We start from the raw sequence: 19,981 nt of genomic DNA, 5'->3' as shown, positions 1-19,981 counted from the left end.
AGCGGAGGTTTAAAGGGAGAAAATGGCCTTTCATGTGAGGGTAGCTCCATCAGGCACACCAGCTTTTATATGGAGTTTCCTTGTTAATGAATATTTCATGTAGAATCGCCTGGAATAAAGCTTGGAAATTCCGGTACTTTCATGATAATCAACCCAATCTCCTTAGTACTAGCAGGTAATTACTTAGGCAGAACTATTTCTATATAAATATACAATGTCAGATTTAGAATTTAAAACAGGTATTCACAATGCCTGTTTCTTTTTGAATCAACAGACCCAGAATGAATCGATCAAGGTCCACTTGGAGAATATACTCGTATACAGGCCTGAGCTTCTGCACTGACCTGGTATTATCCTGTGTCTCCAATATCGGTGGCTCTACTTAAGGAGATCTGGGTTAGAGTTTTTAATCTTTATTATTTTTGTTTGATTGTTAGCTATCATTGGAGCAAGTATGAAAAAAGATAGGGGAAAATAACAGATGTCTGTAACAACTTCAGTTCTTAAGTTGCTCATCCAGATTTCATACCACACTAAGAGTAGCCCCCCAAAATGATAATACCTCAATCTGTGCTGAATACTGTCTGCCAGCATGCACCTTAAATCCTTCTGGCAAAACTGCTTGAATACATGGCATTGCATGAAAAGGAATTAGTCACAGTTAGTCAACGGGTAATTGCTGTTACTGAGCTTCAGCTGTACAGTCCAACTGGTATTCTACAGTTTGGTTCAAAAGCAGCCCTTCTTTCTCTTGGGGCTCCCACAACATTTTGTGCATGTTATATACATACGCTCTTTATGGGATGTCTCAAGTGATCTCTCCTTTTCTTCTAACCTCTTTGATAACCTGGCAAACGTTTAAGCCTCTCAAGGTTTATTTATTTATGGATCTCTAGCACCTGGCTCTAAAAAGTCTTAGATTGAATGAACAAATGAACCAGTGAAAAGATAAGGGGTTGGGGGTACTGTACTATCTGGGCACACTGTAACTATCTGTATAAATATTTGTTTTACTTTTAAAAGTACTAAAACATGCCTTATCTAATTTGATCCCTACAATAATCCTGGGCCCTGTCATTTCAACATGCAATCACTCTAAACCAGTGGTTCTCAACTGGGGGCCATTTGCCCCCCCAGGGAACAGTTAGCAATGTGTAGAGACCTTTTGGTTGTTACAACTGAGGGTGGGGGTACTACTGATACCACCTAGTGGGTAGAGATCATGGATACTGCCAACCATGTTACAATGCGCAGGATACTTCCCACTGCACGTATGTACATCTGGCCTAAAATGTCAATAGTGCCAAGGTTGAGAAACCCAGGTCCTCAACCTTCAAAAACTATTGTAACCCTTGTTTTCTGTGACTTCCTGTCCAACAATATTTTTCTGATTACGCATATCCTATAGGAAATTACTCAGTGTACCCTATAAAACTACTTGCATTCAGTCATCTTCAAAAACATACACACAAACTAACCAAAAACTATGGGAATGGCAAGTTCATGGTTTAATTCTTCATTGCTGACCGAGGAGGAACTTTTGGGTTGCCTTGCCTGTTCCTTTATCAAAGGCACTTGGGTGTATCTAGCACCTGGGTACTTCCACGCATTTGAAAAAGAAAGAATTCATTGTCTGAGGTATTTCAGAACATTGATTGACAAGCTTAGCTGTTTCTGATAATTAATGCTCCAAGGAGGACTGCTAGAGAGGACGAGGTAGATCTAAATATCAGCTGTTTAAATGAGACCCAGAGTCACAATATTGGCAAGTTAATTCTATTTTTTGCCTTTGAGAAAACCATACTTGAGTAAATGGGAGCAAGCAAGAAGTGATGGTGCTGCAGAAAGTGGAAAAACGTACGGACGTAGCCAGAAACCTCTTTTGTCACAACTGAGTATCTTTCTGTAACTTACAGAAATGATTCCCTAATTTAGTAGGTGTAGTGGTGTAACACATTTGGATCTTTTATAACTCAGTCTCTAGCAGTAAATTACTTGTTCAGTGAACGTCAATTCCCACAGTGCACAAGTGCATAGAACAGAGAGAACAGAAGAAGTGCAGGGCTCATATTACTCACTGATTTTCTGGCTTTTAAAAATTTACTCAATTATTTATTCACATAAAATCATACCTGGAAACCCACTGTGTAAAATCAAAACGATTATTATATGAAACTGTGTTTGGGCAAGAGTGGGGTACCAGAGTTCCTTGGCAAGTCAGCTCCACACCCCCACACCAAAACCCCAACCCTGTCAGACCTAGTAACTCATTCCACTTTGGGATAATTGTAATTGACAGAAAGTACTGTATTTTTTTAAATTAAATTTTAGTTTCAGGTGTATAAAACAACATAATGATTAGACATTTACACCCCTCACAAAGTGCTAATCCCCCCAAGTCTACTACCCCCTGACATCGTACATAAATAGCTATTACAATACTATGGACTATATTCCTATGTTCTACTTTACACCTCGTGAATATATATATATATATATAATTATAGTTGACATTCAATATTATTTTATATTAACTTCAGGTGTATAGTGCAGTGGTTAGGCATTTATATAATCTATGAAGTGATCCCCCCAATAAGTCATCCTACATATGTCACCCATCTGACACCCTATAATCTTTATGACATTATTGATTATATTCTCCATACGGTATTTCACATCCCCCTGATTATTTTGTGACTACCAATTTGTACTTATAAAGTACTTTCTTGAACAGCAATTTAACTGTCCTTGTTTTTCTTCTCGTGAAGAGAAGGTAAACAAAGAGGAGATGAGCCTTTACTGAAAACTAACTCTTGCCAGTAACTATGCCAGGTTCTTCACATGCTATCTCACTGAATTCTCATGGATGGCTTTCTGAGCAAGGTATTCTTATCTCTTTTAATAGATGAGAAATGGAAGAGCTGAGAAGTTAAATAATTTGCTCAGAGTCAGAGTTGAAATTGACAGAAATGAATATATGTTTGATTCCAAAGTCTACATTTTTTGGGATATTGTACTATTTTACTATGTTGTCTAAAAATACCTAGTTAAAGCCCTCTTCAACATGATACATTTAAAAGAAATATCTTGCCATTGCTCCCTCATCACCCTCAGATTAAATATCTCTAGTACCTTTCACATGATTTCAAGAGTCTTCACCATTAAGTCTGTATTGTTCCGGTTTGTTAATATCCTTCTTAAATCTTGATGCTGTGACTCACCAGATTGTTCTAGATATGTTGTGGCCAGTATAGACCAGAGCACGGGTGCTTTCATTGTTCCAGATCCTCCGTTTCTATTAGGGCAGCCTGAGTTAGCTAGCTTACTTTGGCAGCTACACTGTAACAGTTTAGTTACATTATACTCGCAATGAACTAAATATTAATAATGTCATGTCTCTAAGAGAACTTGCTGTAAACCAAGATTCTCACTTCCTTCGTTTGTGAAATTGATTTTTTTTAAAAAACCTAGACACAGGACTTTACATTTATCTCTATTAAATTTTATCTTGGTAGTTTTGGCCCTCGGTAGTTTTGACCGCTATAGGCTGTGAAGACACCATGTGTCCCAGAAAATAAGACCTAGCCAGACCATCAGCTCTAATGCGTCTTTCGGAGCAAAATTTAATATAAGCCCGGGTCTTATTTTACTACTTATAGTAAAATAAGCTACTTATAGTAAAATAAGTGGTATTATATATATAATTATATATTATATATTATCTACATTATATAAGTATTTTATAGTAAGTATTTTACTATACTTACTTAAGTATTTTACTATACTTACTACTTATTTTACTTATATTACATAAGACTGGGTCTTATATTAATTTTTGCTCCAAAAGACACATTAGAGTCGGATGCATTAGATGGTCCGACTAGGTTTTATGTTTGGGGAAACAGGGTATTCTGAATCCTACGTCTGTCATGTAGCACATTAGCTACTCTTAGCTTTGCCTCATCTGCAGATTTGATTAGCTTGCCTTCCTCATCTTCACTCTAGTAACGGATTTAAAAAACAAAAAGCCCAGGAGAAAAAGATCTATCACAAGGGCGTAGTGTGAGGGAAATCCCTTGCAGAGTACCACATTCATGTCTAAGAAATAACAGAGAAAACAATTCTGGAGTTGAAAGGGACAGATTAGATTTTTCTCTCTGTAAAGTTTTATTCATAGATGAGCAACTGAGTTTGGAGAAATTTAAGAGCTTTTGTCCACAACCATAGAGCTGAGTACTGACAGAACTGGATTCATAAGCCAGAGTTGCTAACTGGCTGATGTTTTTCCCCTCCCCCATCACACCATTAGATGGGATCACTAATGGCAAAGACGACATCCCAATTTGTTTTCAAATAATTTCTTGATACAATTTTCTTTCCTGACAATTTGCCTTTCTCCTAAAAGAGCAACACAAAAAAAGAAAATCCAGTGAATGGAAGACTTGTTTTCATAAGCTTTGTTTCACTTCCCCTGATTTATAGGGGAGAAACGTATCAGAAAAATGGTTCAAGAACAATGTTATACCCAACACAAGTTCTACACAAAATAGGGAATGTTAATCTTAAGAAGGTGGGGAAAGGTTGGGTAAGGAGGTATAATTTAGAAACGGGCAAAAGCATACGGTACACTAGCGAGTCTGCGTGTAGGACAAGTCTATAGACGTGTTCGTAGAGAGGGGAGATGGCTTTCCTTTCCTTTGACAGCTTCTGCATTCATGAACAATTCACGAATGAAGGACACAGGAGAGCAAACCCACAGCTGACTCCATAAGACAGTCCTTGCACCTCCCTAGAACAGTGGAGAAAAGCCTTGTAGACAGCAGGGCTGGACAGTAGCAGAGGGTATGGTTCAGTGGCCCAGGAGGTACCTTTCCTGAAGTGTTTTTTCCAAGGGGAAGAGGTAGCTCCTGTCCCCTCAAATCTTGGCTCCTGATTTAGCCTCAGGAAGAGAGATGCCCATTTACTTTAAGAAAGTACCCACATTAAGTTTTATATATCATATATATGTACAACACATATAACATATATACACACAAAAATATTACACACACACACACACACACACACACACGTTATATGTGAAATGATGAGGTCCAACACTGAAAGTTTAAGAGCTACATTAAACTTAATCTTGGGGGATTTACAGAGGGAGTTCATGGAATCACCACCTGTCTTTCTGACATAACACAAGTCTAGCTAGACTGATCATGTAAAACAAATGCAACTTCCATAAATCAGCAGACATGCCTGCAGTGGTGAGCACTATAATTAGTCGGCCACCATGGGACTCCTAGGACATGAGAGGCAGTGCAGTGTGCACTCTGGGGTCAGACTGCCTGGGCTGAACTTGTACTTTTGCCTTCACTAGTTATGTAAACTAGTTACATAATGATTCGTGGTGTCCTTAGCTAAAACAGGGTGATAATGGATCCTTCCTCTTAGTATTCCTGTGGGGATTAACTAAGGTATTAAGTATAAAGTACATAAACCTCAATCCACTAAAATGCTTCTAGTCTTATTGCAATAAATTGGTTATAATTCTGTCTCCCACATTCCCAGTCCACCTGGTGACGAAGCTGGGGAATCGTGCCTCACTCCTTTTGGTATTGCGTCTGCCCCAGGGCAAATGTTACAGGAATCATCACGAAACTGAGCTGACCCACTCAGGAGCACTCCCAGCATCGGAGCCAACTCACTACAGACCTATTTGCTGTGTGGATCAGATTTAAATTTATTAATATGAAAAGTACAAGCACTAGAGCACCAAGTTTTATCAAACCTACCGTGTTTCCCTGAAAATAAGCCTTAGCCGGACAATCAGCTCTAACGTGTCTTTTGGAGCAAAAATTAATATAAGACCCAGTATTATTTTATATTATACTATATTATATTATACCTGGTCTTATAGTAAAATAAGACCTGGTCCTATATTATATTATGTAAGACCCGGTCTTATATTATAATAAAATAAGACCGGGTCTTATATTAATTTTAGCTCCAAAAGATGCATTAGAGCTGATTGTCCGGCTAGGTCTTATTTTCGGGGAAACACGGTATCCTCTGAACATTCACTGTTAAAACTATAAATATAGTAGTCTCTTTTTATAAAATTTTATGCCATCATATCTTAGTTCTATTGTTGAAAACATCTTAAACATTAGAATCCTCTTCTAGACAGTTTTCTGGAGTCATTAAAATTATCTCTAGCTTCCACAGCTTCCTTATGCAACCGAACTGCTTCTTTAAGGCACGTAAAGTTATAAATCAAATTCTACACATCTATTTGATTTGTATGTTTATTTAGGTCTCAGGGTTTGCAGTAATCCAACTTGAAGCCAACAGAAGTTACCAGTTATTGAATATGTATGTTCTTTTCCTGTGTAATCTCAATAGGTGGTTAGTTGATTTGTGTTACTACCTAATGACTTTAAAGAAGTTATTTTCCTCTCATCTAACGGATGAGAAAACTGGGGCTCAGAGAGTATAAGAAACTACCTAAGCCATTGTAGCAGATGCTGTCAGTGCTTTGCTGATGTAGCTCCATTAACCATGTTGTGCACAGACTCTGTGTGCTTTCTCTCCCAACACCCAGCACCTGTGTCTCTGCTGGCTGCCCATGGCTGCTGGAGCCACCTTGACCTGCACTTGGAGAACTGATAGTGTCTAGGAATTTACACTCTCCTGTGGTTAGCCCTTACCCACCCACTGAGGGCTCATGTGGACAACTTGAAACACTTCTTCCAGAAGGGACTGAGACAGACACTCACCCCACCACCACCCACCCCACCATGCGACAGTACTTGATATAGTATCCTTGCTTGTTTTTTTGCCCTTCTGTCTCATTTCCCTACGCTTCTATCAGTTTCTCCTTGGAACATTTTCTAATAATTTACTTTCATTTGAATCCTAGTCTCAGCATCTGGCTTCTGGGGAACTCAATCTAAAAAAAAAAAAAAATATTACACAACTCAAATGGCAGAGCTGGGATTCAAACTCAGTTCAAAGTCCAAGATCAATGTTCTGAAATCCCTAATCTTGACCATGGCAGAGAAAAAGGAAACAGGAATCAGATGTGACTGGTACAGATATTTATTTACTGGTCCTACTCCCTGCACATCTCTGTGGGTTCTCTGAGTACCATCCAGGGCCCCCTGACCACCCTCTCCTCCTCTTCCAGGGAGGTCTTCCACTGGCCCCCTATACCCTCCGACAATCTAAGTTTTTGGCTGCACCAAGGGAGTGATAGCCAAGGGCAAGTTCACAGCACCAGAAGGACATCATGCATAACCAATTCAAATGCAGATCCAACCGAGCTCTAATCAACTGACTGCAGAAATCAATCAGTAATCTACACAGTATTTACTGAATGCCAACTGCGGGCTCAGAGGTGGCCATAGTCTCCTCATTTCAGCCTGGAGATTCAGTTGTTTCCTTCTATCTTCTGCTTCAAAGCATCAGTTGACATAGCAACCCTCTCCCAACCAACCCAACCCCCAAAATTCAACAGGGTATACTTTCACTTTAGATACATCTCATGTTAATGAAAGTGCTTAATAGCCTTCCATTTTTGTGTTAATTATTCTTCTATTTTCTCCTCAAAGATTTTTAGACCTGAGAATACAGACTTTAAGCACCTATCCAATGGAAATAAGACAAAGACAGCTGGGTCATAGCTATATTTTTGCTCACACCCGCAATTGCTATATACATGAGTTTGACATTAAAATATGGCCAGGATATGCACAGAAGTTAATCTAGCTCTTTCTATTCCTCTACCATGTTTCCGCCAAAATAAGACCTAGCCGGACCATCAGCTCTAATTCGTCTTTTGGAGCAAAAATTAATATAAGACCCAGTATTATTTTACTATAATATAAGAACGGGTCTTACCATGTTTCCCCGAAAATAAGACCTAGATGGACAATCAGCTTTAATGTGTCTTTTGGAGCAAAAATTAATATAAGACCCAGTCTTATTTTACTATAAGACTCAGTGTTATATAATTAATATAATATAATATAATGCAATATAATATAAATATAATACCGGGTCTCATATAAATTTTTACTCCAAAAGATGCATTAGAGCTGATTGTCCGGCTAGGTCTTATTTTTGGGGGAACACGGTATGTAATATAATATAATATAATATAATATAATATAATATAATACTGGGTCTTATATTAATTTTTGTTCCAAAAGACGCACTAGAGCTAATTGTCCGGCTAGGTCTTCTTTTCGGGGAAACAGGGTACAAGAGCTTTCCAGGAAGTCAGGGTTAGTGATTGCTGTGAGGGGAGAGAGAGCTAGTCAACTGTGTTTACGAGGTTCAGAGCAAACATCCATAGAGTATGGTGCTGGTATGGCTCACCAGGGAAGTTGGGCACCGTCACATACCAGCTTGTAAACCTAACTAGGCCTATCTGAGCATGGCGCATCGGGTATTTCGCAACATTCTACTCCGTGAAAGCTGATCTGGTCAAACTGTGCCCTGACATGGGGCAGGGCTCTTTGACGTTCCCATCCTACTGTCACCAGAACACATCCTTTCATCATTAACAATTGTTGAGAAAAGCATGGTGCCTCTTGCTCCAATCAAGGAAGCAGCTGGGTCATGGTTGGGTAGAAGAGGAGAGAGGATATGTCCTAAATGTTAGGCAGCCGCAAAATGGTCCTGTTCTACAAAATGACCTCTCATTTTTGGGGAAGCCAAGGCTCCCCAAAATATAGCATGGTAAATATCCCCAATTCAATCTCCACTAATGTGAACCTATCAGTACTTACACATAGCACATGACTCCCTAGGAGTCAAATGTTCTGCTCATTATTACTTCTTGTTGCACAAATTTGGAAAGTTTTGCTAAAAGATTCGAGGATACACAAAATACCAGTTGCTTTTCATATTCAGAGATTAAGAAATTGAAGACTATATCAATATAACTTGGACTTTAAATTTTGAGTTTAATACTTGGAGACGGGCTCTCATTGGAAAATTGGAAAGACCTGATACTTAAGGAATGGGGCCGGGAAAATTGATCCGTATGATTCCGAATCAGGGTCTTTCATAATCTCAAGTTCAATGTCCAAAGGGGCAGAGAAAACCTGGATTTGAAATCTGCAGGCCTCATTATACCTCTCTAAGTCTGTCAATATTTGAGGAGTTTTAATCTGGTAGGTGGGGCACAGATAAAGGTGGTGTCGGGGTTGGTGCTGTGTGACCGGTTCATTCAATGCGGGATGTTGGCCAGTGGCTGGTGCATAGGGTACAGAGTTCAGTCACCTGGAAAAAGGTTGACAAGACTTAGGAAGGCATTAGGCTCCAAGGCATTGGTGTGTAGGGCAGAGTTCTGGTCCAGGTGGCGTCTGAAGTATACAGCAGGAACATGAGATCATTGTCTCCACAAGGAAAGCACACAAATCAGGGCTTAGAGGGGGGTATGGGGATGTTTGGGGCTTGCTGGAGGCCACGGTTCCTGGATTCTACAGTGTACAACTACTTCCAGACCCTGCCCACTGGAAGGGGATCCTAATTCAACCCCTTCCTGGTTAGGACTGGACATAGAGAACATTAGTGACAACTGTGGGGCATGACTGGGAAAGTCCCAGGTCAGGATTTAGATGCTGGTTCCTTCACTCAACAAATAAATGAAGATCTCCTCTGTGAGTCAGAATGCTAGAGGACAGGCATACAGGGACGAAGAAAGCATCCTTCAAGGACTTTAAGGTCTAGTGAGTTCTAAATAAATGTTGCAGTGATCATCACACATAACATATAACAATATTCAGTGGTGATTTTGTCAATCATTTGAAAAAAGCTAAACTGCATGTATTTCAAACTCAATCCAGACTTTGTCACACAACTTGAAACACAGATGTCATCACAACTTCACGTAGAAGAGGGACACACGACACATGTCACCTCCCTTGCTCCTCTCCCCCTTCACCCGACCAGCCCGTGTCCTGCCTCTTGGTGGGAACTTCTCTGACAACATCCTGAAACATTTCCTTCGTGACCGGGACATGATCCGCCATGCTCTGACACCTGCAAGCCTGCCATGGAAATGTAACACAGACCCTGTGATTCGTTAAGGTGAAGGCTTAAGGCCAGTAAGTTGTTAAATAAACAAAAACAGAGATTCCTGATGGACGTATCTGATAAAATACCATGGATTCATTTTGAACACACTTGGGAGATACAGACCAAACTCTGATTTGCAGCTGAAGCTGAAATAGTGCTCCAAGCCCCTGGGCCTCCCCGTCTGTACAGTAAACACCAGACAGGGCACTGAGGAACCCTCTGTTTGTAGGATCAGTTGCATCAGATTTTAAAATGTGTTTATGTCGTACGTCACCACTGCCTTTATGCTGCTGACTACAGCTGATGGAGAGGCCTCGTTTTGGGTTGGAGGATGACACCACTGACAGCATGCCTTAAACACCCACGTGAGTGTTGCTGGAAAAGCCCAAATTGCCTGGGGGTGCCTGCTGCTTGTGCAAGATGAGGGTGGTGCTGGGGGTCGTGGCTGCTAGCGACTCGGCCTGATGACAAGTTAGGAGTACAGTACCATGGGTAAGTAGGTAGTTACAAGGAACGGGAGCCAGATGTCAAAAATGCCTTTGTGGATGGCTCTGAGATGCTGAAAAGTCTTTATCACATAGAGATTACGGTTCAAGTTTAAATGAAACCAGCTCTGGGAACATAACCTGTTGGCTTAAATTCACAGTGAGGAGAAAACTAACAACCACAGTTTCTTCCTGACAGGGTTCCTGGGGAAAAGGTGCTGGGTGATTGACGGACCCTGGGCCCTTTGCTGTGGAGGACGATCTCCAGCAGAGGCTGGCTGGGGAGGTCCAAGCTGGCGTGGACTTCTGCACAGCTGAACCTGGGTTAGCCTTAAGCCAGAGGCAGAAAACCAAGTGTGTCCACGAACAAGGGCCTGTGGCCAGCACAGCATCACACATCAAATGTCAACCTCGTTCCTGTTTACCCCATAACAGAAGCCTCAGTTTAGGCGACTGAATCAAAGTGGTGTGGCAACATTTTGCATACCAGGACTGGCCCTTGTCCTGTAATAGTTGGGATCTAAGGTGGAAGACTAGAAGTGCAGTCGATTGTTGGCATGTGTAAATTGAACATTCAAGGTTTGGACTATTCTTGGGTGGTCCCAGTCCTTTTAGTACCAATTAGCTGAGGCACAAACCTAATCACTCCCACTGCCAGCTGCTTTGCAGGGGTGAGTCACTTAGCTACTGTGCAAGCCTAACCGAGCTCCTAGATTCTGCCCAGCACATAGCTTGGCTTCTCTCAGCTCATCCTGCATATATTTTATTGCATTCCATGAAGTAAACACATATTCTAGCGATGATAAAACTATCTGGGGGTCTATGAAGGACTTGGGCTATAGTCATGAATGTTCAGAGACTACAGGGGGAGGAAGTTCGGGCCTTCATTCCAGCTGTGGACCCTCAGTGCACAGTAGCCTAAGCCACACCATGGCCACACTGCAGAGCTGAGCAGACAATGGTAGGACCCCGGCTCGGCACAGGCAGGAGTTCTGGGAAATGGTATAAAATAGAGATGGCTTAGATACTCTGCTGTCATCAGTCTCAGTACGTTTCCTCCCCCACAGGGCTGTAGCGTGCGAGTACCACTTCACTGCTAATAGACGGAGCTGTGTTCCAGGACTCCACTGTACTAAAGTGAGTCACTGCTAATGTTGATAACATTAACTAAAAATGTGGAGCCTTAGCAATGGATGGACTCACAAAGCTCTGACAATTCCTGAAGTCAAAAATCCACACGTATTTGGACTCCAAGTACTGGTGATTCCATCTCCTCAACATCTGTCTGTGATCCATCCATCTTTCACCACCGTGGTCACACTTACATCATCTCTCTCTTGACCTATTACAGTCATCTTCCTCTGTGTTCATCTCTCTTAAATGTACTTTTATCCTATTACAAGTATTATTTCCAAAATGAAAATCTGACAGTATTATTATCCTGCTTAAAAACTCTTCCTGAACCACTAAGGTGGTTCAGAATTAAATTACTTTCACTTGCCTGTCTTCTCTTCTATAGGCCATGAGCGCCTCAGAAGCAGGAACATAAATTTAAAATTCATACTTGAATCCATAAAAGTGCTTGATAAAAACTCGCTGAAAGACTGCTCTGTGTCATTGTCTGCAAAGGCCTATGCTCATATCTTCTATTGGCACTGTCTAGGTAGACAAGACCAGAAGCGTTGTAACCTGGACTGCTGTGGCCTGCTGAACTCCAGTGTCAATGCCGTTTGCCGTACCAGGAGAACCCGGTGACCTAGGCTTGCTGATATACATGGATTCGGGCAATAGCACTAGAGGAGACTGTACGGTTTCTTCTTGCCTCTTGTGACAGTACAGACAGCAGCAATCTCAAGCTCTGTGGCTTTCTCCCTCACTTCCAGTGTGAGTGGAAAGCCTGGGATTGTTCCTCCTTGAAAACATTGAACAGTCACACCCTTTGCTGTTTAGTCTCTACCACCATGACTCTAATACTAGCTTGAAATACATCCTATATGTCTTGGCAACCTCTCAGAGCTCTGTGGAGCTTCAAGTGTAATGGGGGTAAGGTTTATTGAGAAAAATAAATGTTCCTTCTAGTCAGCCGTTATTTCCGATCTGTTAGCAATGAGAACAGAGGTGCTGTGTCGCTTTGCATAGGTTTATGAGAAATGTTCAGAGATATACAGAGAACATTGTTTTGGGGATTCGGGTTCCTTCAGGACATGGCATCTCACTCCTAGTGTGTAAGTTTCTTACCTTGACAGGTATATAAAAATGATGCGGCACCTTTTAATTTTTAGAGTCATAAGATGCTTACTATGTGCTTTGCTTGCAAGCCACTATATATATATATGTGTGTACACACACATACATAGAATGTATTGTACATAAATTTTATATATGCTATATATAAATATTACACACATACACAGATAATGTCCCATCACGAGCTTAGCCTTTTTTTCTGGCTTACAACTTTGAGAAGAACTATGACTTGCCCGATACGACATTCACTTCCTCTCCCTTCTCTTCCTCTCCAAATACTACCCATTCTTTAAGGCCCAGCAAGACTTGTCTTTCCCAGGAAGCTTGTACCATCTGTAGGCCTTCTATAATTTAACTCAAATCTATTGACCTACGTTTCCTTCCAAAGGGAATCATTAAAAATACAGTGCTCATGTATCACACACTCTGGACACATTAATCCTATGCCTTCCACAAAAGAAGTGCTCCAAAAATATCTGTTGAATGTAGAGCCATGCATTGCTTTGTACAGTGCCCTGTCTGCAGCATAACTGCATGAACTATTCTCCACATACACCTGGGATCTATACCTGTGCACTTTTGTTTATGTTGTTCCTTGATCACGTCAGCTGTTCCTACAGTTGCCACCTGCTCTTCTCAGACTTGAAGTCTTAACCCAGTATTTCAGCTTCTGCTGAAATAACATCAACCTCCTCTGTGACATTCTTTCTAATCCACTACAGTCAGAAGCGACCCTCCTCTTAAAGAATGCAGTTCAGGCCACTGTTTCCATAGTTAGCAGACACTGCCTCATCCCGTAATTCTTTGTGTATATTCCTGATCTATTAACTCATGATAAATTCCTTGAGGGAAGAATCGCCATATTCCTCATAGCCCTAAGTTCAATCTTTGAAAATGGAAAGCTCTAAAAATATACATGCACATTGAACTTATTAAATTAACTAGTCCAGTCCACCATGATTTACTGTTTTTCAGAGCATCTTGACCATTTGTATCCATCACACCATCTAGACCTTCAAGCTATACAGTCTCTCCTTCATTTCTAGAAGTTCCATACATCCCAACTAGACGGAGCTTTTTTGGGACAGGGGTTTCCCTCTCCCACCTTAGGGTGCTGAGGTCAAAGAGAGAGCTAAGCTGTAGATTGACTGAAATAGAAGAGATAAGAGCTAATTTGTAACAGGCACTGCTTGGAAGAATACTTATGTCCAGCAAATCTTCATATACATTTCTTATTAAAACCATCATCCCAGGAACAGTAGTGTTGGTGCAGCCAGGTGACAGTTCAACCCTGTGAAGCCCTCTGACAGTGAGGCATGATTGGTCACTCCTGAGTTTGGAATAAGAAATTCTCCCTGTGACTATGCAACCTGCCTTGAGGAGCAGACATAGAGACTAATATGAAGGATGAAAGACAAGGATGAGAGAGCCGCTATTGCAACATTTCAGCTAACACAATGGTGGCACTGTTTCATGTTTAGTTCTCATTAAATTTCCCAAAGTGCCGTTGGACTTAATAAAAAAATCCTCTTAGGGCCAGTATATTTCTAACTGCTCATCTGCCCAGGCAAGAAAAATCCCTGCTCAAGACTTCCAGTGCCAACCTTCCTCAGGCATACACACAGATCTGTCATCTTCTACCAGCTCCTGGGCGACTTTCCTCCAGGTGACACTTCCCAGACCTCTTACTCAGCAGTGCCATTTCTTTCACTGACCAAACGGAATTCAAATGAATGGATGGTGAAACTACAGTAGTGACTTTTTTTTTTTCCTTTTAACTTCTCTCTTATATTTTTAGTCTGCTTTCTACAATGGGAAAGAAAATAAAAATAAAATGATTTGGCTACAATGTGGACCTGGCAGAAAAAGAAACACATGACCCATGAATGTTATCTGAGATTGAATCTATGTCGTGTCAGGTGATGGCTTTGGCTAAAACCATCAGGTAAATGGCCAGAACTGGCAAACACACACAGGCGCGCATGCTCATGTTCAAACATGCTCATCGACTACACCTTCTTACGTAAACACCGTCCTTAACCATCCCCAGGCCATTTTAAGGTAGAATTCTGGAGTAGCCATATATTCCAAAGGAATTTTGTTTAGTCCACTAAGAGAAAAAGGAGGAGGAACACATTTTTTCCTTTGCTAAATTACTTACTATGTGCAAGTACCAGTAGGCTACCTGATTTGTGTTTACTATAAAACCACTGCATTTTCTTATGCTTTGCTCCTCCCAAACAAAGAAACGAACCAAACAAGACGCAATGGAAAAGCAAAACAAAAGGCAAACATAAAATCAGCTAGTGGTGTTGTTTGCTTCACTTTTCTTATGAAGTTAAAGGTTTATGTCCGCAATAAAATGTCAAAGCAGCTGAAATAGATGTTCTTTGCAGACTCTCTCGGCCTAAAACCTAAGAAACTTGAGCTCCAGTCTTTCAGCTGGGGATCCATTTTTAAAGATACATCTTTAAACATTTCCTTTGCCATACTTTTCATTTCACAGGTTTTTAAGATGCCTCAAGCCTTCCCCAGTGGTGTGAAAGTCACCTTAATGAAGAAAGTAGAGATTAAAGCACCCTGACTTTGGAACAGCGGAGGATCTCAGCTGTAATTCTTTGGCTCAGAACCAGGGTCTAAAACCAGCCATGGGAAAAGCTGCTGAAATGGAGCCTGTGATTCTCTCCATGTTTGACTTGCATAATGTTGACATTATAACACCAGAGAGAACCAAAACTATTTCAAACAATTATGATTTCTTTTCTATAAATATTTTTAAATTGCTTTAAGAGATAAAATAACACTATTTTACCCTTCTTGTTTTCTTAGTTACCTTGGTCGCCCTCAGCAGTTCACTACTATGGATTTATTTTTGGCTCAAAGGTTAGGGAGGACATCTTAAAGCACTACCTCTGCTCTTAAACTATGCTTTCCAACATGAGTTGCCCGGTGAGTAGGGGAGTTAGCTACTCTGAAAGCAACAACTGAATGTGGTGTCATAGCCTAGGAGAAATAGATTACTTCTTTCCTCTGCTAAAGCCCAAGCAAGGGAAAAAAATCAAGTACTCAAGACAATCTTCTAAAAAGTCTCCCAGCCCCTATATGAGTGCAGTTGTCTTGCTGGACAGAAAACTCATTCCTCTCACTTCCTTTCATTCCCCTTTCTAGTTCCAATTATTTCTGCTGTGAGACATAAGTCTGGACAGACTGAGACTTCTCTGGTAGGAAGGAGAACTAGAGATAGCCAAAGAAGTGCATGACTTCTGCGTACTTGATTCAGCTATCTCAGGCGTCTCTTCCTTCAAACTTAGCCAAATGGCAATCACCCAGAGAGTGAAAGGTGAAATTTATTTGAAACCTGCGATTTCCATTCGCAGAAAATGTGATGAAGAGGCCTTAATTGTGAGCTCTGGAAATAGGCCATGATGTCCTTAATCAGAGATGACCTGAGTGATCAGTAGGTTAATAACCCTTCAGTGCAATATCAGTATCTTTCCCAGCCCCCAGGTCCAAGAGACCTGGCTGGCCTTCAATGTAAATGCCCTCAGCATGATTTGTAGCATTTATTTTTGATGTGAAATCATCAGATGCCAAAACTAGCTACTGTATTCCTTGTAAAACATCCACAGAAAAGTCCTCCGAGTTGATGATTTTAAAGCTAAGAGAAGTTTCCTATTTGCTGCTACTTAAAATGTACATTTTTGATTAAATCATCCAACACACTTCGATTTAACAAATAAAGTTCAGTGTTATTTCAAAACACTGGGGTTGGGGATGGGAAAGCAGAACTCACCGTCACTCCCAGAAAGAGCATCACTTGAGCCCGCCACTGCCAAGGTCAACAGCAGCTTCCAAAGATCCATACCTGTAGGACCTGCAAGCACACAAAGAAAACACGAGATGAAGCCAACTAAAAGCAGGCTATTATCATTAAATACTGTTTAAAGACTTGCTGAACCATGAAGGAGCTGACATGCATGTCTGTTCTAGAAGGAATCCTAGTCAGTCTTGCATTGCTCCAGAGTCTCACAGTGTCAGAATTTTCATGACAGCCAATAACAGGTTGTAATCCATTCTACCTCCTGTGGGTGCTCGCCTCAGGAAATAATGTGGACACTAGAAATGTTCGCATCCTGGCCGGCAGCCCTAGACCCACCTCACAGCAAATGACCCCACGCACTGCTTCAATAACAGGGCCAGTGTGGTTCACTTTAACTTGATCCGGAAATAGAAAACCTTGTCGGCTGTATCATCAAGCCTGGGGCCTTGAGCTGGACAGGCCATAAAAGGAAAAACAAAACAACCCACTGTAATAGTAAAAGGTCTCACTGTGTTTCCCAGTGAACAAAAGAGCTCAATTAGCCCTCAAAATACTGTGCTAATGGACCATCCAAAGGATTTAGCTAGAAGGCAGCATAAAGGAGAAGGTGAGAAGCTAAAGAAATCAAAACATCTGTGCTGCCAAGGTGCCCTCCCTAGGACACTGCGAGTCCTCAAGGGTTTTTAGTTGTAGGAGGAATGTGATTTCTGAAAGGCCCAAAATGGGAGTATCTCAGGCTCACAGAAGGGTCAGTTCGAGTCTCTAGCCATTTGGGATCCCAACGTGGCTACACCTTGCACCCTTCAGTTTGATGAACGGGGAAAGTCAGCACGCCTCAGCTAACACATACCTTTACCTGGAGGAAATAAGCTTCTTTGGAATAACTAAGCCAGGGGTCCACTTCCAGGACCTCTGAAGAGATGAGTTTGGGCTGGTTTAAAATGAACTCAGCAGACTGCCCTCTGGAGAGCTGTTGCTACATCTGACAACTAACGAATGCCAACTACTGTATGGCTGAGCTGTAACAGTTCCATAAAATCACACTGACTTACAAGTCACTCAGGCATACCTGATCACCACACTGGGAGCTCCACCTGCGCCCCTGTTGGTCTCATTTTTATGATTGTACATTCTTAACAATAATGAAATAGCCCTTCTCACTAATCGGGCTGAAAAGACGAACACAAATGTTTGTTTTCAGGGGTAACGGCTGCATAATTCTGAAAAGGTATAAAATAATCTGATGTTCTATACTTTCTACACAGTGGATGACCCATCATCTCCTTTTGTTCCATATGAGTTTACATTCTTAAAAATTCTAAGACAATACATCTCTACATAAACTGAGTATCTTCCTGTGTCTGAGTACACATGTATATACACATAAAAGAAGGCTCTCACACACTGCTTCGAGGAGTCGTGGAGAGGATCCAGTGTGACAGTGCAGATGAACACGCTCTGCCAACTGCGAGATGTCATTCAAATGTGAGCTGTACTTGTCACGGTGATGTTTTCAATTCCTAACCTGGACGGCTCTGGATTAAGGGCCTTGCATCATTCTCATCTACTTCACAAATGTGAACCACTGAGTATCTTTCCCTAGGTCCTTTACACTTAGGTGGATAGGCTATGTAACCACAGTTTGAAGTCTCCAGCAGAAATACATAAAAAGGCTAAAACCAAATATGTTTATTCAGCATGGCTGAAAAATGCCATGCTGTGGGTAACTGGATATTTCCTTTAAAGTTTTATTTTTAAAATATTTGTTAAGGAGGAAAAGGAACTGTACTCTATATATAGTTAGTTTTACCTGTCATCCCCCAACACACTTAGCGTCAGGGAAAGAAGCCTTCTCTGGCACACGCTGTCTTATATCAGGTTGTAAGAGGTTCCCAGTTCCCAGGTAGTGGGTTTTGCTTCCCAACTGACTAAGGATATGAAGAGGTTTGCATTTCTCAAAGGGTGCTTTCTCTGGTTTGGAAGTCACTTCTTCAAACATCTCAAAGAGACTTAGCAGATGCCAGAAACAAGTGAATTTTGCTTCAGGTGAATAGTACTTGACCCCTTCGCACCGCCAAACTTTTGAAAACTGCTGCCTGAAAAGGAACTTCACTTCTCCCAAACAACAATTCCTTTAACAGCCAAACATATCTCAATGGCAGGTTCTATCTCACAAAAGAAACAAATCAATCAGAATCCCCAAAGCAAAATTAACCAGAAAATTTTTGCACATTCCTACAGAAAAAAACAACGAGGCATTTAGAACTGCTATTCTCCCAAACAGGAGATGAGAACAGTTTACTGCCACTGAGAGCTCTGCAGAGGGACCTAATTCCAACTCTCTAACTCGAGCGAGAGCAGAGAAGAGGATCACTAAATGTGGCTGGATTCAGTGAGCGCGAATTGCTCCGTTAGAGACTAGCTCCCCTTCCACTGTTGCTGGATCAGTGGGGGTGACTCTAAAGGTGGCCCCCGTCATCCTCCCCTAGTGAACTTTCGAGAGCCATCACATAACCTAGGCCAATGAGCATTCTGTTTGACTGGATTGTAAACTGCCCCCCCCTTCCTCTCCGTAGAGCTACGTGGGGTAGTTTCTAGATGAGAGGATCCTTCTTTATTAGTTTCTAGCTGAGATAAAGTGTCCCGAGGAGAGAAGAGAGTTTGGAACTATAATGTAATCTATCAACGATGTGCCAGATGTGAGCAGGAGAAAGTCCCATTTTCCCCTTTCCCCATTATAATAACTGGAATACAGGGAGGCATTGTTTAGAGGAATCCACCAAATTGTACCTTAGCTTATTGGGTTTTTTTAAGTGTGCGATATTTTTTCTAGGGAAAATCCCTTTCTAAATTTCTAATGATATTTATGCATTCTTTGGCTATAGACTCATGGCAAGATTTTCATTTGGGAGGGGGAGGAAAAGTTTCAATTCTTGCATAATGAAACTCACACCATTTCCACTTTCAAAGCTTGAGGCATTTTGCCTGCTCCCCACTCCCTCAAGGGAGAGCCAGTTGAAAACCAGTGCGATTTAGTTGGCGTGCGTTTTAATTCTGTAGACTGCCCAGCAGAGAAGGCCCCTAAATTAGTTAGGCCTATGATACACTGACTTTTATTCTTTGGCTATAAAACAGTCCATGAACACATGAGAAGAGCTGAAGATTAAATAAATATATTTTTTTCCAACATGTTATAATCAACTCCAGGCAAAGAAAGCAATTGTTTCAGTTCTCTTTCATTGAAAATTAGCAAGTATTTGTTGACCTACTAGCGCCTGCTAGCCTGGTGCGAGGCACGATGCAGAATACAAAAGCAATCAAAATCATGGTTCTCGACTTCAAGAATTAGGCA

At 41.2% G+C, this 19,981-nt stretch overlaps 1 protein-coding gene across 1 annotated transcript in view; it reads right to left on the bottom strand.

Moving 5' to 3' along the window:
- Window positions 1–19,981, bottom strand: part of GHR (growth hormone receptor) — a 234,507-nt gene that overhangs the window by 113,134 nt on the left and 101,392 nt on the right. Inside the window, 1 exon segment of the mRNA XM_033110150.1 lies at window positions 16,603–16,683. Within this exon segment, the coding sequence (XP_032966041.1) occupies window positions 16,603–16,672 (70 nt within the window). The 5' untranslated portion in view covers window positions 16,673–16,683.

The sequence above is a fragment of the Rhinolophus ferrumequinum genome, chromosome 7 (genome assembly GCF_004115265.2).
Source record: "Rhinolophus ferrumequinum isolate MPI-CBG mRhiFer1 chromosome 7, mRhiFer1_v1.p, whole genome shotgun sequence".
Classification (NCBI taxonomy): Eukaryota; Metazoa; Chordata; class Mammalia; order Chiroptera; family Rhinolophidae; genus Rhinolophus; species Rhinolophus ferrumequinum.
This window is presented reverse-complemented; position numbering and strand designations above follow the sequence as displayed.